Genomic DNA, 24,563 nt, shown 5'->3' with positions numbered 1-24,563 from the left:
CTTGTGCTCCTGGAGCATTTGTTTTAGAGGTAGAGTGGCTTTTGGTTTGTAGGGCAGGGAGTTCAGTGCCTTTCCTCTGATCTAAAATCCATTTTGGATGTGAGAAATAATCCCCTTGAGCTGGAGAACTGACTGATCACTGAACTGGCACTGCTGGGATAATTCGGGCAGAGCAGCTCCGTGCTGGACACGTGTCTGGAGGTGAGGGATGGAGAAGGAATGTGTGGCCATGGGAAATGTGTGTGTTGTTCTCAGGAGAAGTCCAGCCTGAAAAATGAGATTACTGACTTACCCTGAGCACACAGGAAACATTTGTGCCAGTGCATTGGTGACAGTAAAAATTCCACTGTGCTGTATTTCAGTTTTATTTCCTTTACAAAAATTCCTGGCCAATCAAAAACTTCAATAGCTCTTGTTTAAAATTACAGACATGCAAAATATTTGGGAAGGTGTTTCCATGAGTTTGTGTTGATAAACACAAAGTACCAAACTGCTCAAAGCAGCACTTTAGCCATTTTCGGGGGAAACTGAGGTGCTTTGGGATTGTCACTGGTTTTCAGGGATTATTGGGTGTTCTGCATGGAAGAATTTTACTTGTCCTGCTTCAGTAAATTTTGCACAATTGGTGTGGTCAACTGGACTGAACCTGCTGGGGTACACATGGGCCCAACAGGAATGTGTGTATAATTCCAGGTGATCCTTTTGTTTTACTGCTTTTATTATTGGTAATTCAGTTTTTACAATACTGGAGAACGTTGACAGCATCACTTTGGTAACTTTAGTCCTCTAGATACAAACCCTTTTTTCCTTGCTCTGGTTCTTGAATCTCACATGATTTTAGTGTGGAATCGAAACTTTGCAGTTCCCACAAGATTCAAGTCAAGCAGAGGCTCAGAGAGGTGGATGTTTAAATACAAGTATTTCTGCTTGAAAACCTGGCAGGAATCCCGTGTTAAAGAATTCAATGAAAGTATCACACTTGTGCATTCCTTAAGCAAAGATTCATCTCTGTGTGCTTGGAGAGGCAAAATTTGGGTTTTGCTTCAACTCCTAATGAACATTAGAATTCATTAATAGACAGCTGACCTTGGGCTGGGATGAACTGACAATTCTGTGCAGGGCCCCTGTGGCCATTGGAAACATTTTTATTCCAAATCAAGGATGATGCTGGAATCATAGGAAGGGGTTAATGTTTAGTCCCTCAGGTGAAATAAGAGCAGTGTCCTCGCCCAGGTTGTGCTTCTGCTGTTTTTATTTTGCACCTCTGCAAGTTTTAATCTCTGTAGTAATCACTCTTCCTGAGCACGAGGCTTGAGCAGAAGCCAAGGGGAGGCAGAAAGGAGACAAAGTGCTGCCAGGTTGCCCCACCAGCCGAGTCTCTGGGTTATTGATGGACCCTGGGCCGGGAGCCAGGACTCCCCAGGCTCTCCCGGATCCAGGGCATGGAAAAGAGGGAAGAGCCAGACAGAATCATTGATCACTCATTCAGCGTCATCTGACAGCAGAGAAAGGGGAAAAACTGCAACCTCAACGCTCCATTAGGAGCACTGGGACTTTATGGAATATATTGGTGGCCTCCTCCTCTCCCGGAGATGAGTTTGTGGAATTCTTTCTAGGGAAAAGCAAGGGAGTGAGTGTGTGTAATTGAGTTGCTCAGTGTCCCAGCAGGGCTGTGTGTACAAAGGTGACATTAGTCAGACTGTGGATGATTTCTGAGCCCTGGAACCTCCTCTTAATGATGCTGTAAATAAACCCATCAGAATGGGTAAATCACAGTGAAGTGATTCAGACGTGTGGTTGGAGGGGTAAAACCCTTCAAAATCTGTCACTGGGCTGTGAGGGCTCAAGCACCTCCACACAAGGGTAACTTCATTCATAATCTGCATTTTGGGTGCAGTTTCAAGCATTTGCAGGTGAAACCTCTTTGCCCACAGGAAGGAGGTGCCTTTCACCCTCTGGTCCTACCCCAGGGCTCCAGTGGGGGAAATGTCCATTGGTTTCCTTGAGGTCCTGAACCAGAATATCATTTTTCTCCTACTGAAAAATGGAGTCATTAAAAGAGAGCCATTCATTGAAGTAATTCTTTCATGTGGAGGAGAAAACACCACAAAAATAAATCTGACTTATGCATGAGGCATAAAACTGTTGTCTGAGATGAACAAATCTCAGTCAGCTGCCATGAGGGAGCTGGGAGAAAAGGTGCTTAAACATTGCCCCTTTAAACAGGGACCAGTCCCATTCAGGGGCTTTGGACAGGTTTTTGAGGCTATTTAGGCACTTATTTCTCTCTGTGGAATCTTGTTCTTGATCCTGAATAAACCTGGAGCTAAGTTAGTGCTTGGCTCTGGCGTAGGTGTGTGAATCTGTGCTAGTGATGGATTATCTGTGTGTTTTCCATCATCTGCTTCAGGGGGAGCTGCAGCCCAGAAGTGCCTTTCTGGTGCTGCAGGGGAATGTGGGACCTCTCCCAAATACAGACAGCTCCATGTAAACATCTCAAATCAGATGCCTCTGGGGAGAACCCCATTTTTAGTGCCATGTTCCACACAGAGGTGCTCAGGTTAGAACTTGGCACCTGCCCTGACTTGGAGAGCAGAGTGACCAGGGCACACATGGAGGGGTGAGGAGTGTCAGGAAAGGGAGCACAAATAGAGCAACTCCTGGGGAATGTCCACTTTGGAGAACACTGGTGTAGACTAACTTAAATCTTTTTAATTGAATGATGAACTGAGCCCTTGGGAGGTGTTGGGAGTTTCCACAACGACTTCCTGCAACAGTTTTTCTGCAACTGTTTGGAAGCTGCAGAAAAAGGTTTGAAAAACTGAATGTTCAACATGTAGAAGACAAAACTCTTGAGCTTCATCTTGAATTGTTTCCCAGCTGGAATTAATAGTGTTTAACCCTATTAAAGAATTAGGAAAATGAGATTCTTTGGGGTTTGTTTTCTATGAAAACACAAGTCTTGTTTCTGTAGTACTTTCTGCTGGAAAATATCAGGCTCCTTTAGGAATTGTGATACTGTTTACAGGAATGTTTATATTTGATTTACCTAAAGCTTTTCAAATAACATCAATAGCAGAGCCAGGAATAAAATACAGTGGTGCTGACCTTCAGGGCTGGGACTGTCATTGCTGCCCTAAAGCTGAGACACAGATCAGTCTCCAAATATCACAACAGGGGAAAGGGGAGATGCTGCTCTTTTATTTTTATTTTTTTCCCCGGGAAAACAGGAGTTATTGAAAATATCCATGAGAAGGGCACGTCCCCTTCACATAAGCTAGAATAAGGTGACAGTAGGTAGAACCTAGACCCTAGATTTAAAAAAAAATATGCTTGCTTTAGGTCAGAAGATCCTAAAATTAGGCTGTTGGTATTTATTTGTTCAGTGTCCTCACTCCCAGCAGAGCTTGAAGGCCTCCTCGTCTCCTCTTGTGAGGAATTTTGGGTTTAGACTGATAGGCAAGTTAAATAAATGGATTATAAAAAGTGAAGTTGAGGTTTGGGGGTTTTGGTGGGATTTTTGACCAGCTTTAATTTTAATTAAAAAGGGGAAGAAAGAGCACATTACCATGACTGCTTTTCCCACCCATCTGAGAACTGCCTCGAGTTGAACTCCACATGGGTCCTGTTGGCTCTGACAGCACATGATTTTAGTACCTAATTCTATTAGTCATGACCCAAATCAGCTTTAAAATGGTTAAAGGCATAGAAGAGGAGTAGGAGTGGAGTGTCAGGAATAGCTTGGAAGAAGATGTTATCCCACATACCAAGGAGTTGGTATCTCAAAGGTGTCACAGAGATGGAAGTGAGGAGAGGACTGAACTGCCAAGTTGGCTTAACAAATAAATACTGACTCCCAGTGGAAGAGACACTTCCATTAACTAAAAACACCCCTTGGTGCTCCTGGTGTGGAGCTTCCATGGAGGTCAGGAGAAGCTGTTCCTGTGCTTCACCTTGAAAACAATTCCCATCAGCAGTACCAGTGTTTATCATGCCCAGAGAGCAGGACCAGGAGCCAGAATGCAGCATCCTCCATCCCCAGCTCTGGCACTCCCTGAGTGAGTCACTTGGCTGCTCTTGTTGTGCAGTTGGAAGATGGAAAAGGGCTCATGGATTTGGTGCACAGCTCGTTGGCTCTTCATCCAGGTCATGATTGAAGTCTTGGTAAAATTAGCCCTAATTTCTGAGGCTAATTGCCACTAAAAAGGCATTTTTGGCTGCAGTGTTTGGTTCCCTCTGTGTGGAGCTGCGGAAATGCTGCTCCATTTACATTTTTTATAATGCTGTTTCTCACCACTCCAAACATGCCATCGTGCTGTCTTTGGGTGGATGGGAGGAACCACAGACCTACAAAGCAGCGAGTGGAGAACTGTAGGAAAGAATGTCAGGAGCACTGACGGGGTCTGAGGGAGCTGGAAGTGCTGGGAGTTTACAGTGGATGTGTTGGAGTGAAGTGAGTGGCAGAAAACCCACCTTCCAGGGTGCCTGGGTGGTGTTAATGCATTCACATTAAGTGCAGCTCTTAATTCATTTGCATATCTCTGTGTCTTGGTACCTACCAGGAGCCTCTCACCCTGTTGAGAGGGAAGGTGACCCAGAAGGAGCAGATTTTCAAGGTATTTTCAAAACACACATTTGCCAGGGGTAGATATTGCTTCACTGGATTTTTGAGGCCGGAGAGCTCAGGGCTGGAGCTCAGGGTTGGAGCTCACCCTTTAAGGCTTGTGGTTATAGTCCACGTTTTAATCACCACTTTGATCTGATTAAATCCTCAGCCACAAAAAAATCAGCTTAGAGAAACATGTCTCCTGTTGAACCTGAGAGCAGCAGCAGTTCAGAAAACCAAGCCAAGCCAAATACCCTTAGAAAAAACTGAAAGCTTTAGCTCTCACAAACAGTCTGGTGGCGTGGGGAGTCACTGAGCTCTGCTCTGCCCTGGGATATTGGAGCCTCCTGAGGGGGGATGCCCAAACTCTGCGGGTTCATCTCTGCAAACACACCAGACCTGTCCCAGGCAGGAAGTGAAACCTGCCTTTGGTTGAGTTTTCCTTCTTGTGCCTTCTGCCTCCTGACACAGTGTCAGGAGTCAGGTGTGTGTAGGATGGAGAACAGGGAGGAGTTATTGTGCTTTCCCTGGGAGTTGGGGATCAAATGAGTTTTAATCTTCTTTCAATCTGTCTGTTGCCTTATTACACTCAATCTCCTTTCAAGATGTTATTCAAATCCATATGTGGGTCTCTTTACCAAGATTATAACACAAGAAGTATCCCATTAAACAATTCTGATGGCACCCTACAACAATCCTTAATCTGTGGATCAATATTAAAGCCGTATGGAGGAAAAAAGGGGGGCAAACACCTCTTAAAACAAGAAATGTGTTTCTCTGGTCTTAGATTTGCCTGATATTACTCTTGGTGTGGCTTTCAGCAGGCTCTGTGTTCATCCTTACTAGTGCAGGCAAGGAATGTCTATCACTTGACTGCTGATCTTAAATTAAATTTACTGCATTTTTTATGTTGTTTCACCTGATCTTTTGAGTCAGCAAGACTGCAACAGTTTCATCCTAGAGTGAAAGTCCAAGACCTGTTTCTCTCCACATTCACATAAAGTAGGAGGCAGGAAATGGGAGTCTTGGTTAGAAAAGTTCTGCAAGAACAGCCAGTCACTTGTGCCCTCATCTGGAATGCTGTGTCTTCATCTGGAATTCTGTGCCCTCATCTGGAATGCTGTGTCTTCATCTGGAATTCCAAGGAAGCTGCATTTGCAGTGAAGTCCTTGTTTCCCCCTCACTTGGGCTCTGCTAAGCCCAACCAGTTGGACTCCACCATCCTGGAGGAATTCCCACTATAAAGCTCTTCTGCAGCCCAATCAGCCCTGCAGCATTCCCGGGCCAGGATCAGGGCTCAGGGACTTGCCCAAGGTCATGGGAGAGGCAGGACAAGATTCATGTTTTACCACTATGGCCAAAATCTTGGCCCTGTTCCCCTCAGGATGCTCCGAGCCCTGTTACAACTCTGAGTGTCTCCACTGCCCTTGTCCCCCTTTGTAAAGCTGCTCAGTGGGGACTGGAGCCAGCAGAAGGGAAAGCCACAATTCCAGCAGGTTTGTTGTCACATGTCCCGCAGCTTTGTCCTAGGAGAGAAATTCAGCAAGGGAGAGGGATCAGAGGAAATAAATTTCCATTAATTGAGACTGTTCTGAGCTCAGTTCCTACCCTGTGCTGAAGCTTTAAAGCCTCCGAAGTGTGGCCCTGGCAGGTGGAGGCCCTGGCAGAGGGCTGGGAGGTCACACACCTGAAGATGGGGTGGTGGAGGTGTCACTTTTGCATTTCAGTTGTGTTGCTGCAGGAGAGGTACAGCCTGTCCAGCCCTGGTACGGCTGTTCTGGGAGGGCACATGGGAAAGGCAAGGACAGAGGGCCCCAACCCATTGTTTCCCCTCTTCATTCCAAATAATCATGACTTCCATGACCTCCTGGCTCCTTCCCTCTGAGGAGGATTTTGGGACAGCTGCTGCCCTGAACAGCTGAGCTGGTCATTATTCCCCAATGCCCTCCTCCCCCTCCTGCAGCGGTGGAAATGGTAAACTCTCCCACAAAATTAATCTGCATTCATTAATGAAGGCTTGGGATTGTGTTTGGTATGCAACACTCTTATTCCTTCCCTCCTTCTGGAATTTGCTGCTTTACCTCCATTCCCTGTTCCCTTTGCAGTTGTTCCTGTACATGGAGAGCTCTGCCCGTGTCTTACAGAGGTTGGTTAAACTTGGCCTTGCTGAGATCAGGATTGTGAGTTTGTCAAAGAAACTTGAACAGAGGTGGTGGATTTGCAGCCCAGTTCAGTCCTTTTCCCTCCTAAGCAGAAGTCTTGGAGGAACCTGCCTGAATTTCTTGGACAATAATCCTCAAGCCACATGTTGGTTGCAGCTTTGATGGCTGCAAAGGATTTCTGCCTTAATGTGTTTGAGGCCTTAGAAACTTTTGGCTGTTGCACCACCTAAGTCTGGTTTAGATCTACCTAAAGGTGATAGTTTTTGTTTCCATTGCTGGCTGGCAAGACTCCCCTTGAGGTGAGCTTTGATTTTCTCAGCCTCAGCAGTGTTTAGGTGAAATGTCAACTTCCCTTTTCTTCACACTTTCCAAGCTAAATTTACCCCACAGACAGTGTATTTATACCTGCAGGCTGTGCTGCTTTTCCTTGGGGAGACAAAAATCTACCCTGTCTGGAGTCATCCCTCCATTCCCCCATCCTGGCACTGGGATAGTGACCAGTGTGATAATTCCCTGCTCTTCCTTTGCAGATCTTGGGCTTCACCTGACAGATATTCCATTCAGCCCTCAAGTTAAGCTGTTTTGGGTTGTTTTTTTATATTCAAGCTCAGAAAAGTGGAACAGAGAGATCCTTAATGTGAGATAGGTGAAGATTCAGGGATTGGCATTGGTGACAGTCTCAAGGTAAAGCAGGCAATAAATTAAATTAAATAAAATGCCACCTTATAACAGTAGGGTCTGATCCATGACTTTGTCTATCCAGGCTCTCCTTTTTCTGTTGTATTGCACAAGTTGGGGAGGGTGTCAGTCTAATTCCAGGTTTTTCTTTCATGGTTGGGGTGTTCATTCTTTTCCTTTAGTGTTTCAGTGCAACAGGACACATCAGTGTAGTTTGCAAATATGTGAAGTCCTTACACCAGTTTATTTTGCAGTTCTGTGTTTCTTTAGACATCCTTTAAAGCAAGGAAAGCTCTGGCAGTGTGAGAATGGTTAAATTATCCTGATGGGAAACTTCAGAGATCAAAGCCCACCCCAGGATTACCCATGTCCCAGTGCTGCAGGGCCGCATTGTTGGTGGGGTGTGATGGATCGTGTTGGCACCGTGAGTGACACTGGCATGGATGGTTTGCCTGGATTTTCAGTGCTCCTTTCTGGGAGATGTCAGGCCGTTTTTCCACACTGTCATCTTCCTGCTTTTCGTCCTTGTCTGTGCAGCAAGTGCAGGCAGTGACTGCACCCTGCTCTGGTCTGTGTGCTGCTCACATGGATTGAACAGCACAGGAAAGCACAATGTACTGCAAAGAGCAGCACAGGACCCTGTGCCCCAACCTGCCCTCTTGGAAATGACTGGCTCATCCTTCCTTCCTTCTTTCCTTCCTTCCAGGAGCAAGGGAACATGTGTCTGAGTGCAGATATTTGCCATTTCTCATGCCCACCACACAGATCTGAGCCTTCCATCTGTGTGATCACAGGTCCCTGTAGACCCAGCTTGTGGTTATTGAGTCCCTTCTATGCATGATCCACCCTCCCTTCAGCTTCTGTCACTGCGGAGAGATTTCCTGTCCCTCTTCTAGGTGGATTACACACCACCCCTTTCCCTGTTTCTGTTATTAGTGTAGGACCTGTTGTGTGCTGGATGTACAAAGACAGCATTAACTGCAGAGCCTGAGCCCTGTGTGTGTCCCTGGGCAGTGACATTCCCTTCTCACAGGCCTGATCTTCCTTCTCCAGCTCTCACTGGTGTGACAGTGTTTGTTCTCATGGAGCCAGGGCCTGATTCAGGCTTTTCCTTGAACCAAGACTTTTAGGTCAGGCATTTATTGCCAATTTATACCACAGCTGTGGCCAAAATCCCACACAGTTCTGCTCTGCCCAGGACATGGAAGGCCACAAAGCTCAACTTCTGTAAGGTTTTTTTTTGGCTTGACTGCTCGTGGTGGTTTTAACCTACAGCACTTCTCAAAGCCTTGGGTGAGTCAACCAATCCCTGCCTTACAGGCTCCTTTAGGAAAGTTCAACCCAAGTGGTCTTGAAGCTTCCAAGTATCAGACAAAACAAGAAAATAAACCACAAGACCTTGAAGCCTTCATGATGCCGAGGCTGACCCCAGTTCTGTGTTGGTCCCTGTGATGGGTTTGATGCAGGGACAGTGTTGTGACAGCAGAACTCCACAAGCAGAAAGGCAGAAGAGCAGTCTCAGACTGATACCTTGGGAGTCTTGCTTACTTTATACTTTGTAAGTCATTTGTGTTGACAGTAATAAGGAAAACAAAATCCATCCTGTGGTTTAAACGAAGGAGGGGAGAACGTTGGGGTTTAAAACTCCAAACTTTTTCTCAACTCCTTTCTTTGTGTTTCTGGTGTCAGGCTGCAGTCCAGACTCTGTGGTGGTTTGTAATTAAACCCAAATTGTGAAGGTTCTGTGGAGTTCTTGTTGCCTACCAGGTCAAACTGAGTCTGGTTTCTATCATGGAATGTTTCAGTTCACTTACCCCTTGAGGAAGTCTGGGAACAGACAGGCCATTCATGTTGAACAGATGACCCAGGCTTAAAAAAACCCTTTTTGTCTGTTAAGCTTATGGCTGAGATATTATGAAAACGGCTTAATAATGTGCCCTAACATTTATACCACACTATTTTCTTACTTTAATTTTCCAGGCAATTAAAAATAATTGAAAGTTACTGCCAAACCCCCTGAAGATATACTTTTTCTTTCAAATAAGCTTATTTTCATACTTGTGAGGTCACCAGATATTTATTTGACCATCTTTATAGGGGTCAGGCACGTTACACACACAGAATGGGGATGTGGAATAGAACTTGCATTGTAACAAGAAAGTGAGAAGTAAGAGCCAAAACCAGCATGGGCTGTGCCCAGGGAGGGTCGTGTTTATTGCTGGGGCACCACAAACACAGCCCGTAGCTGAACCAGCCTAAACTCTGCAGTTCAGGGCTAAAAGTTAAGCCTGTGCTTAAAGCCTGTTCACTCTGAGTAGATAGGCAGAGGTTTGAGTGCTCTGCGAGCCAGGAAGGATGTTGGGTGCTTTGGGGGGCTCTGGGCTTTGTGACACCCCTTGTTGTCCCTGTGCAGTGAGAGGAGGGGACGGGAGTTGTGCTGTGGGTGCAGATGTGAGCAGGGAGAGGGGACAGGAGTTGTGCTGTGGGTACAGATGTGAGCAGGGAGAGGGGACAGGAGTTGTGCTGTGGGTACAGATGTGAGCAGGGAGAGGGGACAGGAGTTGTGCTGTGGGTACAGATGTGAGCAGGGAGAGGGGACAGGAGTTGTGCTGTGGGTACAGATGTGAGCAGGGAGAGGGGACAGGAATTGTGCTGTGGGTACAGATGTGAGCAGGGAGAGGGGACAGGAGTTGTGCTGTGGGTGCAGATGTGAACAATGAGAGGGGACAGGAGTTGTGCTGTGGGTACAGATGTGAGCAGGGAGAGGAGGGGACAGGGGTTGTGCTGTGGGTGCAGATGTGAGCAGGGAGAGGGGACAGGAGTTGTGCTGTGGGTACAGATGTGAACAATGAGAGGGGACAGGAGTTGTGCTGTGGGTACAGATGTGAGCAGGGAGAGGAGGAGGCAGGAGCTGTGCTGTGGGTACAGATGTGAGCAAGGAGAGGGGACAGGAGTTGTGCTGTGGGTACAGATGTGAGCAAGGAGAGGGGACAGGAGTTGTGCTGTGGGTACAGATGTGAGCAAGGAGAGGGGACAGGAGTTGTGCTGTGGGTACAGATGTGAGCAAGGAGAGGGGACAGGAGTTGTGCTGTGGGTACAGATGTGAGCAGGGAGAGGAGGGGACAGGGGTTGTGCTGTGGGTACAGATGTGAGCAGGGAGAGGGGACAGGAGTTGTGCTGTGGGTGCAGATGTGAGCAGGGAGAGGAGGGGACAGGGGTTGTGCTGTGGGTACAGATGTGAGCAGGGAGAGGGGACAGGGGTTGTGCTGTGGGTGCAGATGTGAGCAGGGAGAGGGGACAGGAGTTGTGCTGTGGGTGCAGATGTGAGCTGGGAGAGGAGGGGACAGGAGTTGTGCTGTGGGTGCAGATGTGAGCTGGGAGAGGAGGGGACAGGAGTTGTGCTGTGGGTGCAGATGTGAGCTGGGAGAGGAGGGGGCAGGAGCTGTGCTGTGGGTACAGATGTGAGCAGGGAGAGGGGGCAGGAGTTGTGCTGTGGGTGCAGATGTGAGCACTGAAACCCCCTGATCTCTCCTCTCTCTCACAAGAGCTGTAGCAGACACAGCCCATGTGGCTTTGCAGTCACGCTGCTCTCACTATTGCTCAGCCACTTCTCCCCCCAAAGGCTTCAAATCTATAACATTATACAAGAACTGAAAGCCTTCTTGTAGTGTCCCAGATTTCCCCCTCCTGTCCCTCCTATTCCCCTTCCATTTTTCCCTTCAAATTATCTTTTGCTGCCTCATTTGATGTTACACAAAAGAGGTTTTTGAAATGTTGTGTGTGTCTCTCTCTCAGTTTCACATACATTCAGTGGGCATTTCCTCTTAGATCTCTTACCTGTAGTCAGAAGGTGAGTTTATGTTGGGAAAAAAGAAAGAAATGAGTGGGCTTTTTGTCAAAATATGGGACAATTTACTAAAGGCTTCTTCAGTATTGATGCTCACATTGATCTTCCAGAGAAGAGGACAATATTTTCATAGAATCACAGAATATCCTGACCTGGAAGGGACCCACAAGGATCATAAAGTCCAACTCCTGACCCTGCACAGGACACGCCAAGAATCCCACCATGTGATTTTGCTCAGTTACTTTATTTATTTTGGCACCTCTTGGAATTATTTCTCTTTTCTCAATGTTACCAGCCCTTCTGAAGGGGAAAAGTCCTTTTCTGAGCATGTCACTCCTGCACTGGTGGATGTTGTGGCTAAAATTAGTTCTGTTTAGACAAGTCACTCACTGGAACATAAAAGGTCCTTCCAAAGCAAACCCTTTGTGACAGAGCAGAGCTGCTTTGCCATGGGAGTGAACTCAAGGGCCCTCTCCTCTCCTTCCTCCCTCCTTCTCCTCCTCCTCCCTCCCCTCTCACACCGCCCTTAACCCGCCTTAACTCAGCGTCTGGTGGAAGGAGCATGTGATGCTTATTTCTGAAGGCAGCAAAATAAGCTTTGGAGGTCTAAGACTGTAATTGGTTGTCTGCCTTTATCCTGGGAGCTCGGGGACGGTTCACGAGCAAGAACTGTTACTTAAAGTGGATGAGCTTCTTGTGGCTTTCTTGGAACTGGAGAGCACGTTGGTTCTTGGGTGCTTAGGGGAGCATCTGCCTGGCTGGAGCTTTCAAAACATTTTGTAAGCAAAGAGTTAGGTTTTTCCTCTCTTCTGTGTGTGGATGGTGAGAAGTTACTCCTCAAAAAGTGCCTTTTTACAGCAGTGGCCTTGACTGAAAACCAAGTTCCTCTGAAGGATATTAGATTTGCTCAGTAACTTAAAGCCACTGGCACCTAAAATACCCATAACTACAGGGTTGCCACTCTTCTCCTTCAGTCACCTTCTGGTAAAGAGGCTCAAAGTGGTAATTTCCACTGGAAAGGGAGAGGTACCCGAGGCCTTGCTCCATTTTGGTTCCCTGGGATGGGGGTTTTCCATGGCACTGTGTTGTAACCTTAATAGGATTTGTAACTATTAATCCATGATGAATGAATTGACTTTGACTGATACACATGGGAAGCAGTCTTGGGTTTAAAAAATTGTCTGTTGGCCAGAGCAGAAAACTGAGACTCTTTGGTGATGTGTTGTAGTGACTTTGTGAATATATTTAAGCCAATTGCAGTTGTTGCTGCCCCTTGTTGTTGCTGGGCTTCAAAGCAGAGAGCCTGGCACCTGGTCCTGTCCTTGGACATGTGAACCTCATCTTCCAGAATGCTCTCCAGCTCTCCTGTGGTCATCTCAAGTGCAAAGGAAATGTAGGGCAGCCCCAGGGCAGTGCTGCCTTTCTGCAGCCTGAGGATCCCAATTGTTTTGTGCAGATTTTATTCTGGTGTGTTGTTGGTGCCCCAGATGACTCTCCAACCCAACTGGGTGTGCTGATAAAACACATTTCCATGGAGGGGCAGGGTGGGGATGCAGAGCAGGTGTCTGAAAGAGCCTTGTGAATAATCCAGGTGAGTTTGGGACACGGTGTGCCAGGTGGGGCTGTGTTTGTTGAGCTCAGCTTCAGCTTTGGGCTAAGTCATGGGCATGTCCTGTCCCTGCCTGGGGCTCCTGTCCCTGCCTGGGGCTCCTGTCCCGGGCTGAGGCTGACAAAAGGCTCTGTCCCTTGCCCTCACCCTCATGTCACACACTCACACACGTGCCAGGCAGTGAGAACCAGCCTGGCACACCCACCAGGTGAGGTGATGAGGGGCAGAGGGGGTGAGGGCTGGTGGCCTGATTGTGGAGCTGAACTGGGAGAGGTTGCTGGACCAAGGCTGCTCACTGACTTGGTTGTTTGCTGTGCTGTTTTCTTTGCCTGCCATGATTCAAAAAGTGGGTGCTGGTTGCTCTGTAGTTGAATCAGGAGCAGTTTGTGTGTCCCAGGGAGCTCTGCAGGCAGCAGAGGAGGTGGGGGAGACCCCAGATCAAGGCAGGCTGGAGCTTGGCAGCTCCATGCCCAGGTACTGCAGAAAAGTCTGGCAGAAGAGCACCAAAAGCTCAATTTTAGAGCCCCCTCTCCCCTTCCTTGGCTTCATAAACTGGCTGGTTGCTGAATTGGTACTCGGGGAAAGGCACTGTGCTGGTATTAGTGGAAAGCACAAGGGGAATACTTGTCCTTTTATGTAACATTTGAGACTGAACTGAGATTCTTGGCTGGCAAAGTGGACATGTCTCCACAATGCAGGAACAGATGCCTCAGAGAGAGTTTGGAGCTGGAACTCAAGTGCAGTTACAGCAGGAGAGCCCTGGTTGCATTGCACTGAAAATGTGGGGAGAAAATTGTGCCCACAAATGGCTTTTGTGACCCCACAAACAATTCAGCAGCAACTGGGCAAAGCAAATCTGTTCAGAGAGGAAACTCTGATTTTCCTTGATGAATCCAGTGGCGTCACTTCCCTCCCCCTGGTTCCTTCCCACTGCCAAACATGCTCCCTCTTCTCCTGGAACACCCATCCCTGTGTGTGCAGTGCAGATCCCCCTTCATTTGTTTTCCTCAGTCCCTCTCCTTCCCTTGGTATTGCCAGGGCATCCCAGAGTTCCCAGGCAAGTGCTGCCAACAAAAACGAGCAGAGGAAAAGGGGCCATTCTTTCTCCTCAGCCCCTCTGACCTGGTTTGTGCTGGGCTCCAGAGCTGGCTCTGCTCAGACACTGGGAAGTGTGAGTTGAACTGTTTTGTTTTGTTTTAAACCACAGGGCAGGGAATTCTTTTCAAGCTGTAACTTTTAGTTTCCACTGGAAGGGCAAAACAGACTCTTAGCCAGTGGAAAAGAGACTTCCAGTTGCATCAGCCAAGGGCCAAAAGGCAAGGACATCGTGTAACTAATGATCAGCTCTTTTCAGATCCTCCTTCAAAAGAAAAACCCAAAGAATCAGGGGGTGCTTTATTTGAGGGGTTTAACAGGGACATTGGGGGAGCTCTGACAGCCACGTTCACACATGGCTTTGACTGTTCCTGCTCATTCCAATGTTCCCACCTGTGCAGGGGTTTCACTCCACAGCAGGTTTGTGCCTGTGCTTCTCCAGGGCAGAGGAATTTCAGCTGCAGGAATTGAAATCACTTTGAGTGGGATAAACTGATTTTGTTGAACAACTCCTAAAGATTCATAGAATTTGCAGGCCAAGAGCTTGGCTGTTAAAACATCATTGTTTGTAGAAGATGGGAAGAGTTTTACAGTTTTATATGATCAGATCTATATCAAAGAGGAATTCTACATGATAGATGTACAAGGAGAACAGTGAATTAAAAGAAAAATTGGTGAGATAAGAGATTAAAGAGCCAGGTGAGCATTTTCTGTCAATGCAGGTTTCCAGCATGAGCTGCATCCTCATGATGTTGTAGTAAAGTCCCAGTGGCCCAAAGAATTCCAGAAGCTTTCCCAAGCTGGGAGAAATAGGGTGAGATTTGCCTTTCAGACTGAAGTTTGTGGATCCAGGTTCTTGCTGGGTTTGCTATGGCTCAGCTTCCTAGAAGTGCCTCAGTGTTTGCTCCCAAGAAGTGCAATCAGCAGATGTCATCTGGCCTAATTTTTGTACTAAAAGAATAAAAAGGGAGAAATATTGAGACAGGAGAGAAAATGTTTTTTCCCTGTCTTTTATGCTAGCCAAGGAGCTTTGAAAGGGGATGATGACTTATGCCAGGGGCTATGCAGAGTGTTCTAGAATATAATTTAAATTTGCCTGTGCAAAATGAATTCATCAAAAGGTACTTGTAGGACTTTGCTTTAAGCTGAGATGATGTCTGAAATAAACCAGTCCAGTCTCTTTTCACTTCTTGTGTTGTAAATTCTGGATGTGTTTCCATAGAAATTAAACATTTTTGCACAGGTGTGAGAAAAACTCAGTTCCCAGCTTTTTAGCTGAACTGACTAAGCCAAAACCCCTTTCCATGGAGTTTTCCTAGAGCAGCTGGGAAGGACTGTTTGCTTTGCAGCAGTGGAGTAAAATCAGAGCTTTGCACAAGCAGGAGAGCCCTCTCAGGAGGGGACAAAGGGAGCCCTTGAGGCTCTTCCCCAGGGAGAGCAGGGCCGCTCTAGGAGGGTTTTTCCTCAGCTCTGCTCCCCAGTGTGGTTTGTGAAGATTCCCCAGGGATCGGGCTGGGGGGACAGTCTGGCAGAGCCAACATGTGCTGGGAAGGCAGGAACAGAAAGCAAATACTTGCCATAATCACACGTCCCAAAATGACAGGGGAAAATGAGCTCCTGTGCTTCCACCAGAGCAGTGAAAAATGGGAAGATGGAAAGTCTGGATTCCTGCCCAATCAGACCAAAATTGTAAGGAAAAGAAAAGTAAAACAAATGCTCCATACGCTCCCTGGAACTGACACTGTGGTAGGTTTTTTTCTCTCTTTTAAATATCTACAGCAGACAAGCAGTAAATCTCCTTACAGCTCCGTGGCACAGCTTTATTTTTAGCCTTTTTTATTATCGAGACAGCCCTCCCCAGCATTCAATCTGTACCTGAATATATTTATTCCTTTAATCCACGTGAAAGTGCAGTCCTTACAAAGACCTCTAATTCCTTATTAATCACTTCTGGCCAACGTCACAAAGAGGCTTTAGGAAGGCAGTGCTGTGGCCATTGGTGACGTGCTCCTGGAGGCTCAGAGGGTGCAGATGGGGGGCCCCTTTCCCACGTGGAAGGTGCCTCCACTGTGCATTTTTAATTTGATTTTATCTGCAGATCTGAAAGAAATCTCAAGACAACCAGAACACACCCCCTGCCCGTGTGGTGCAGCCTGTTCTTAGAGAGACTCAGGCCTGCGATTCATGGAGGCAGCACGTGGAGAATTCCAAGTCTCAAGAGCCTCCAGAAGCAGCTTTTGAATCCTTGGCACTTCTTCTGCAATGCCATTTTACAGGGCTGTGTAACATAAGACATCTTTGTGGAGCAGGAGCCTGGAAAACCAACCTGGGTGTTGCTGAAGGAGGAGTTGCCACACAGGGTTGGGGCTTCCCTGGGTTTCAAATAAGGCTTTGCATCCTTTTCTTCCAAGTCAAAGCAGGAGAAAAACGTCACATCACCCTTTAAAAATGGGCAAGTGGTGGTACCCATTTTACATCTGCTGCTCAGCTGAGTGTGAGGGGCTGATCTGTGGTCACCAAGTGAACCAGGAAAACCATGGAGAACAGAGCCTGGAAGTTCTCTCAGTTCCCACTTTGTCTCCTCAGCCTGAGTTTATTTTGTCAGCCCTGGCTATCCAGGCTTTTCCAGCTGCAGACTCTCCAGGGGAGTAATTTCTGATTTACACCCTCCTTAGGAATACAAATGTTGTTCTGCAGCCTCACAGTATTTTCCCAGTTAATCTTCCAAGAGACTGGAGTCCAGATTTCTCTCTGCTGGGATAGCTTTGGGGACATTCAGGCTTTAGTTTCTAAGGATGCTGCACTGGTTGCTGTGATTTCTGCTGCTCTGGTGCCCACATTTCCTATCCCTCTTCAAAAGGAGTGGACAGGGCCAAGGGATGGATTCCCAGCCCTTCTCCAAGCACAGCACAGAGCAGTCTGTCCCTTGAGCTGTCTCTGCACGGGGCTGAGGTCCCTGCACCTGCTCCCAGGCCCTCAGATGCTTTTGGAACTGCAGGAAGAGCTGCTGCACCTCTAGGGCTGGGGAGCAGTTCTTATTCTTCCACTCATATCCTGCACTAACATCTTGGAAGTGCATCACTCCTGGCCTGGGGAAGGTGACCAGCACAGAGAGAGATGTGCCATTTACCAGGTCTGTGTTTTCAGTGCCAGCCCCAGACCCACCTACAGGGAGGTTTTATCAGCTGTGGATCCATCAGGACTGGGAGATGGGCTGATTTCTGCAAGTACATTTCTAAGCTAAAAGTTGCACCAGTCTCCTAAATATTTTCAGCTCATTTCATATAATGTTTTCATTCTCATCAAGGCAGGAGCAGCTCAGTGTTGACACCATTGCAGCCCTGCACGTGCCACAGCTGCGTTTTTGGGCACAGCAAAGCAAAGGATGAGGAGGGAAGAGAAGCCTTTGCTCAGCCCAGGCACTGGGAGGCCTGGGAAAAGAAATATTTGGATAGATACCCGGGCACTGAGAATGATATCTGTGAGCACTCTCACACCTTAAAACATAAGAATTCCTTCTGGGCTCTTTTTCCACTTTAGTTGCAATGAGAAGTTGCAGGTTGGGGTGCCCAGCCTGGGGCTGCTGGTTCTGCCCGTGGTGCAGGGCAAGGTCTGTCTTCCTGAGGAGGAGAGGGTCAAAAATTCTTTCCACTGGTCTCATGGTTTGTTACTGTAATACTTAATTGAAGTAGAAAATTTGATCTGACATGTCAAATGTGGCCCTGGTTGGCTGGAGGCCAAACTGAGCTGCCTAATTTTGGTTTGCCTTAAAATGGCTGACATTATTCACAGGCCCAAATTTCCCTTTGGAATGGACTTCTGAAATCTTTTTTTAGCAACTTTATGAATCTTTCTGTATCTATTTTTCCTTAAAACTTGGTTGCCTCAGAAAACAGCAGTCCCAAAGCTTAAGGAAGTCTTTCATGTAGCAATTCTGTGCCCATTTGTATCCTGAAGATTCTTGTATCTGTGGACTGGAGAAAATGGATATTCACAAGTGGCTGTGCCCAGTACAAAGCCCATTTGACAACAGGTCATTAAGTTGCCTTCAATGGAAGAAAAAATGAATAGGAAATAAGGAAATACTTATTTTAGTCTTCCAGAGTTTGCTCAAGTGTTTTGTAAATCAATTCTGACGATGGCAAAAAAGTGACTTCAGATTTTCAGTATTTCTTTTGCAACTCTGTGTGTTTCACTGTTTGGCAAAGACAAGAAATGGAATCAAATCACCCCCATTTGAGCCAGTATTGAGGTTTTCTGGCTGCTGGGCCAGGGGGTGTCTGAGTAGGGTATCCTGGTGCCTGGAATCTGTCCTGGAGGGGGATGTAGTGGCTGAGTCACATGGAGAGGAGATTTTGTGTTCAGTGACTCGCCTGGTTCCATCCCACTGTCTTCCTGTAGTTGTGAGCAAAGTCACTGCTGCCTCTTCCAGAGTCAGAGCCTGCAAAAATGAATCAAGTGACTCCAGGCTGTGGTCAGGAGGGTTCTGCCTCAGGAGTTTCTGGGGTTAGCCTCTGTTTCTTGACTAATTGCAACTTGTAGTGACTCAGTATTGCATAGACCAGGAGGGAAACTACTGGAATTACTACATTTTTACATGGGTAAAGTGGAACTTAAGTCCAAGGTGGGATTTTTAACGCAGCTACCAAGAGGCAGCTCCTGCCTCAAGCAGCAGATGATCTGTGTGGACATAGTGGAGTGGTTGTGGTGAATGGAGAGACCCGAATGGACATTGTCACAGCAGTTCCAACCCCTTTTTTGAGCCCACAGAAGGGCTGCCCCACGTCAGACAGCTCTGGTCTGTCAGGTTACATGAGTCCTGTGGTGGGACATGACCTGAAGGTAGAAAACCATGCAGGCCCTGCTTGGCACCTCCTTTCCTCTCCCATTCCCATCTCTTTGGGGAAGGCAGACCTGTTTCCCTCCCATGCACACACTTCCTTTCCTGCCTTTGTCCAAGCTGCAGCCCATGTTTCCAGATCAGTACAGGCTCCTGGCCACGAGGTTAAGCATCATTTTCCAGGTCTCCTGACAGGATTTGTGCCCAGAGCCATCCTGGTCCTTGGTGTCAGCCTGGATTTTAAGGGAAAAGAAGGAGAGAGTGGAGAAAGCTGGAGATGAGCAAATGAGATTCTATTGAAACATCTTCCCTATAACCTTTCTAGAATGGACACTTGTTCCTGGTGTCCCAGAGAAGTGTGTCCTCTGTGCTGTGTGTCCAGAGTGGGAATGGCCATGGGGTCCGGGGCAGAAATGTCCACAGTGTCCAGAGTGGGAATGGCCACATGTCCATAGTGGGAATGGCCACAGTGTCTGTGGCAGGAATGGCCATGGTGTCCGTCCCACGCTGGCCTGGACAGAATGTTCTGCTGACGGATGGTCGGGGGAGGAACGGGCTCCATGCTGAGTCCTGCCACCTGTTGCCTTTTCCATTCCAAGCCCCCCTTCCTCCCCACCCTCCACCCCAACTCCCCTCCCCAACAGCTCACCATCCCCAGTGGATAGGGTTGGGATCAGCAGTCACTTGCCAAATACCTTTCTCATGCTGTCACTAATTCTGCACAGGCATCATCTCGGAGAGCGAAAACAAATCTTTTCCAGTGCATTGTCCCGCGTTTTCTGCAGAAAGTGGTGAGGAGTAGGAATGCCCTTTCTGGGCTGGGTCTGAGTGGCCCCTGCAGGAATCAGCCCTGGGGAAGCCCAAGGCTCTGCCCAGAGGATGTGCTGCAAATCCCTTGGAGCTGGCATTTGGCTCGGGCACAGGCTGGTGGGAACTGGGGTTTACACACACACCCCCCCGTGTCATCCTCCTTCATCTGCTCCATATGGAAAGCTGCCCCGAGCTCTGAGTGCCAGGGAATGTTGTGCTGAGCCCTCTGGGCATGGTTTGATGACGTTACTGGGCACGCTGGGCAGGGTGGGATGTGTGCCAGAGGGACTGGCAGGAGCTGGGCAGTCGTGGGCTGCAGCCACAGCTCCAACTCCTGCCGTGCTCCCATGGGAGCAGCAGCTGGGCAAGGACATGAGGCTGTGCCATCCTCCTAATCAAGGTACCAAAGGGGTGGTAGGATGGCTGGAGTTAGAGAGCTGTTGGGGTGGGACTCTGGAGACATCTGGACAATTCCTCAGGTGCCCAGTTTTGAAGGTTCAATAACCATCTGGAGAAGCAGCCTCTGAGTTTGCAGCTGAAGGTGCCTTTAGGGGACTGATCTTCAGTACACAGGACGTGGGGAGACAAGATCCCTTCTGTCACTGGCAAGGAGACCTGAGTTTGGAGCACTTGAGGCTCCCAGGATGTTGCTGTTCTGTGTTTTACAGACACTCCTGTATCAATACTTGTTTGCCCACAGAAATCACAGTGATGTGTAAGGATGAAAAGCATTAATGCAAATGTGAGCTATTGGTCGTGGCTGGAAGGTGGTTCTGCCACCTCCCTGAGAGCCAGGTGGTGGGGAGGGGAAAGGTGGAGAGTTTGAAGTTGCAAAAGGACAGAAAAAGGAATAGAAATTGAGGTTGGACATTTCTTTTATGATTTCTAGTTATGATGCTGTACAAGGTCCAGAACCTTCTCCCTCCCTGCCCATGGATGTGTTTGTGCTGGCAGAGCTTCCAGTTGGTATCCCCAGTGCACCAGTTAAACCAGTAGTTACCAATTTTTTTGCAAGCCACGCTGGGACTATAGGAATTTTATTCCTTCACAGTGTTGAAGGAAAGGGGCTTTGCTTGCCAAAGGGCTTTCTTATGCTTGAGGATGATTTATGGGCCAAGCTGAGCCACTTGTGGAAAAGGCAAAGCAGCTCTTGGCAGCACCCCCAGAATCCACTGCAGCTGTGGGGTAGTGAAGTCATCGGCATAACAACCACTGCAAACAGAATAACAAAGTCTGTTCTGTTCTCGTTTAAAATAATCTTTCCAGTTCAGCAACCACATTAAACTTACCTTTCTGCACACAAAAATCCTAAGGGCTGATAGTTCTGTGCAGTGTGGAGTGAGTGTGTCACTGAGGTCACTGCCCATCTCTCCTGCACCTTCCACACTTCCCTGGAGGATCTTGAGTGCAGGAGCGAAGTGTGTTATGTCATAGCTTGTGTCTGTCCCTTGTTTTCACTCCTTTGTTTGGCCTTACAGAGAAACACCCAAGATTTCTTCCTTTAAAATACAAAATTTGCTTTTGCCTTATAACCTGTTTCTAAGCTGATTGCAAAATGAGGAATTCTGACTTTGATTTTTCCTGCCTGTCTTTGTTTCAGGTCTCTTCAGATCCTCCTGCTTCCAAAAAGCCCAAAATAGATGACTCTGCTTCCCAATCTCCAGCTTCTACTGAGAAGGAAAAGCAGTCCAGTTGGTTACGGTCCTTATCCAGTTCATCTAATAAGGTGATTGTTGAATATTTTGTAATTAAAAGAGAGATCAAATTAGCACATGGCATCACTTTTCTGGAGTGGAGAAATGAGGAGAAAATGAGGATGAGCTTGCCCAGGTTTTCTATATTAGTACCATTCCCACCCTTTTCCTGGTCCTCTGTTTCCTTGCCACCCTCCAGTGCTCAGTGACCTGGATCACGACAGGGAAGTCAGGAATTCCCTCGTGCCTTCGAGCTGCAGGGATCCTGCAAGACTCAGGAGCTGTTTATGGTTCCTGTGAACTGCACAGAGCCCAAAAGCCCACGAGGTTTGGCACGAGGGCAGCTCAGCGCTGCCAAGGGAGTGGGTCCTGCCATGGGGAGCAGCTGTGGAGGTGACAGGGTGGGGAACGTGGTGGCCTGGGCTGTGCACCGAAGGACTGTGGTGGTTCTGCTGTCTCCCCAGAGCATCGGGTGTGTGCACCCCCGGCAGCGGCTCTCGGCGTTCCGGCCCTGGTCCCCCGCCATGTCGGCCGCCGAGAAGGAGCTCTCGACCCACCTGCCCGCCCTCATCCGGGACAGGTGAGCACAGGGGCTGAGGAGGGCAGGGTGGGCATGGCCCCCTCCTTCACGGGTGTCCCCTGGCACTGCTTTGTCACTCGCTCACTGCCCCACCATCAGCTGGAAGATTTCCCGCTGCAGGGATTGCATTTGCGGAAGGGAAAGCAAGGAAAGTTTGTGTGTTTATTAAATAGGTTTCTTTGGGTGAAACCTGCTAGTAAAGGGTGGAGAGAAGAAGGCAAGGCTGCTGTGGAGAGGGGGACACTCATCAGAGTTCTTGGGCTTTGCTGTTCAAAGGAAGTGGAGTCGCTGTCTCAGGCAGGTGGTCTGGGAGCATTATGACTTCCATGGGAGATCCCATGTCTGGTGCTCTTGGGATGTGGGCACTGGGAATGTGATCCCTACGTGATGCTATCTGTCATCTCCAGGTGGAATGAGAGCCCACACTTACAAATACAGGTTCTCAGCTAGTGTAGATCAGTGCTATGAACACAGCAGGTTCTCAGCTGGAGTAAACCAATAGAACCCACTGGAACAACATTTTAAAGCCAAGAACATGACCATTTTCTCCTCCCTTTTGCCTCCTGAACCAGCTTCTACTCCTACAAGAGCTTTGAGAACGCCGTGGCCCCCAATGTGGCTCTGGCCCCCCCAGCCCAGCAGAAGGTGGTGAGCAATCCCCCATGTGCCACCATCGTGTCGCGGGGCAGCGACTCCCTGAGCTCTGGGCAGCCCAGGAAGAGGAAACATGTGGAACACACGCCTGTTCCCGAGGCTGCTGCCCCAGCCCCCGAGGAGGACAAGGAGTCAGAGGCAGAAATTGAAGTGGAAACCAGGGAAGAATGTGAGTGGTGGCTTTGCCTGCCCTTGCTGTGCCCACCTTTGCTTCGGTTTCTTTGTGTGCACTTCTCACTCTCCAGCTTCTGTGGTGTTCAAAGAGGATTCTGGGAGCCCGAAACCTCAACGGGGCCTTGGTGACACGAATTGCACAGTCACAATTCAAACAAATTGCGAGTTGGTCCCTGAAGTCAGGGCTGCTTTTTGGTCATATTTCAAGTATCACAGTATAAAATGAGCTGTGTTTTATTTTCTTTCATTTTTTTAATTGGATATTGAGTGTCTCTCAAAAGTGTAGTAAAGGGCCTCAGCATATTATAAGCCTTATAATATATATATAAAATATATATCACAGAATCACAGAATATGCTGAATTGGAAGGGACCCACAAGGATCATTGAGTCCAACTGTTAAATATGAGTTACATATGAGTTGTATGTAATATATGTATTAATTTGAGACATTTTTAAATGAATGTTTCAATGTTTCTGTCCTCCAGTCACCTCCTCGCTCTCCTCGCTGTCCTCCCCATCCTTCACCTCATCCAGCTCTGCCAAGGACATGAGCTCCCCTGGGATGCAGCCCCTAGTGCCCATCAACAGCTCCTACGAGGTGGCAGCACATCCTGACTCCCACAGCAGCGGGTTGGAAGCTGAGCTGGAGCACCTCAGGCAGGCCCTGGACAGTGGCCTGGACACAAAAGAAGCCAAAGAAAAATTCCTGCACGAGGTGGTGAAGATGAGGGTGAAGCAGGAGGAGAAGCTGAACGCGGCGCTACAGGCCAAGCGCAGCCTGCACCAGGTACTGCCCTGCCCCACCTCCAGGTGCTCCCCAGGTACAGCCCCCGGGGACCCTGCTGGGAAAAAGGAATTGCCTCCTTTTTCCCAAACAGCAACGGCCTTTGCTGGGGCTCTGTTTGTAAATCCAGCCGGGAAACCAAAGCACAGGAACTGTTCCTACGTTTTTAAGCTTTCCACCTGTTTTTCCTTGGGTTATAAATCCATGGTTACCAAAGTCAACATCTTTGCATTACTGAAAAAGTCTTCTAGTCCAGCAGAGTTTATTTTGTTTTCATTTCACTGAGCAGGAAACATTTCTGGAGGCTTTAGCTGGAGTTTTAAAAGCTTTGTGAAAACCCTGCCGTGCCCCAGCTGAGGGAGGGTGTTCCTGGGACTTGGCCACAGCTGAACTGAGGCCTTTGTCAGGCATCCCACTGGCTTCAGTCAGGGCAGCAGCTCCTTATTTCTGGAAGTCCTGGATACATGGGTTGTGTCAGAGTGGTCAGACAGAGCTGCAGGTCAGCACTGAGCAGAGAGATGGGTGAGCTGGTTTTTATTTGGCCTGGGGCAAAACAGTGCAGAGACATAGAAGGTACAGTCAATGTGGAAGATTTGTGGAGCTGTTCCCAAACTGGGACTAATCCATGGGATGGTGTAGATGAGGGCCTGGTCTGATGGAGTGCAGGAGACACAAAACCAGCACTTGGTGCTCTTTGGCTTGTTCTTAGTTACCTTGAGCAAATTGAGCAAATCACTTCATTCCCTTGTATTTTAGTAAATCTGTGGTTTATGTATTTAAAAGAAAACTTGTATAAGTAATATATATTTGAAGCTAATTTTTAAATACCTAAACTAAATAGTGTGTACTTAAAGCAGGATTTACCTGAGACAGTTGATGAGGTAGAATTGAGTGTTGTCAGGGGGAGAGGGTCTGTGGTTATGTGGGCATCATTTTCCATTTGGGAAGCTGTGGGTTCCCAGTGCCCCACAGAAGGGGTGTGTGTGGGGGTTGGGTTTCCAGGGGCTGTGTGTGCCCTTCCAGGGGCT

The 24,563-nt window shown here is 48.0% G+C and overlaps 1 protein-coding gene across 1 annotated transcript in view; it reads left to right on the top strand.

Annotated features, from left to right (window-relative positions):
* The window catches only part of SKI (SKI proto-oncogene), a 99,879-nt gene that overhangs the window by 68,043 nt on the left and 7,273 nt on the right, over nucleotides 1-24,563 (top strand). The window contains exons 2-5 of the mRNA XM_071576024.1: nucleotides 21,248-21,373; nucleotides 21,806-21,921; nucleotides 22,494-22,744; nucleotides 23,237-23,538. Of these exons, the coding sequence (XP_071432125.1) occupies nucleotides 21,248-21,373; nucleotides 21,806-21,921; nucleotides 22,494-22,744; nucleotides 23,237-23,538 (795 nt within the window). The remainder of the gene's footprint in view (nucleotides 1-21,247; nucleotides 21,374-21,805; nucleotides 21,922-22,493; nucleotides 22,745-23,236; nucleotides 23,539-24,563) is intronic.

Source organism: Pithys albifrons, chromosome 22 (assembly GCF_047495875.1).
Source record: "Pithys albifrons albifrons isolate INPA30051 chromosome 22, PitAlb_v1, whole genome shotgun sequence".
In the NCBI taxonomy this organism is placed as follows: Eukaryota; Metazoa; Chordata; class Aves; order Passeriformes; family Thamnophilidae; genus Pithys; species Pithys albifrons.
This window is presented reverse-complemented; position numbering and strand designations above follow the sequence as displayed.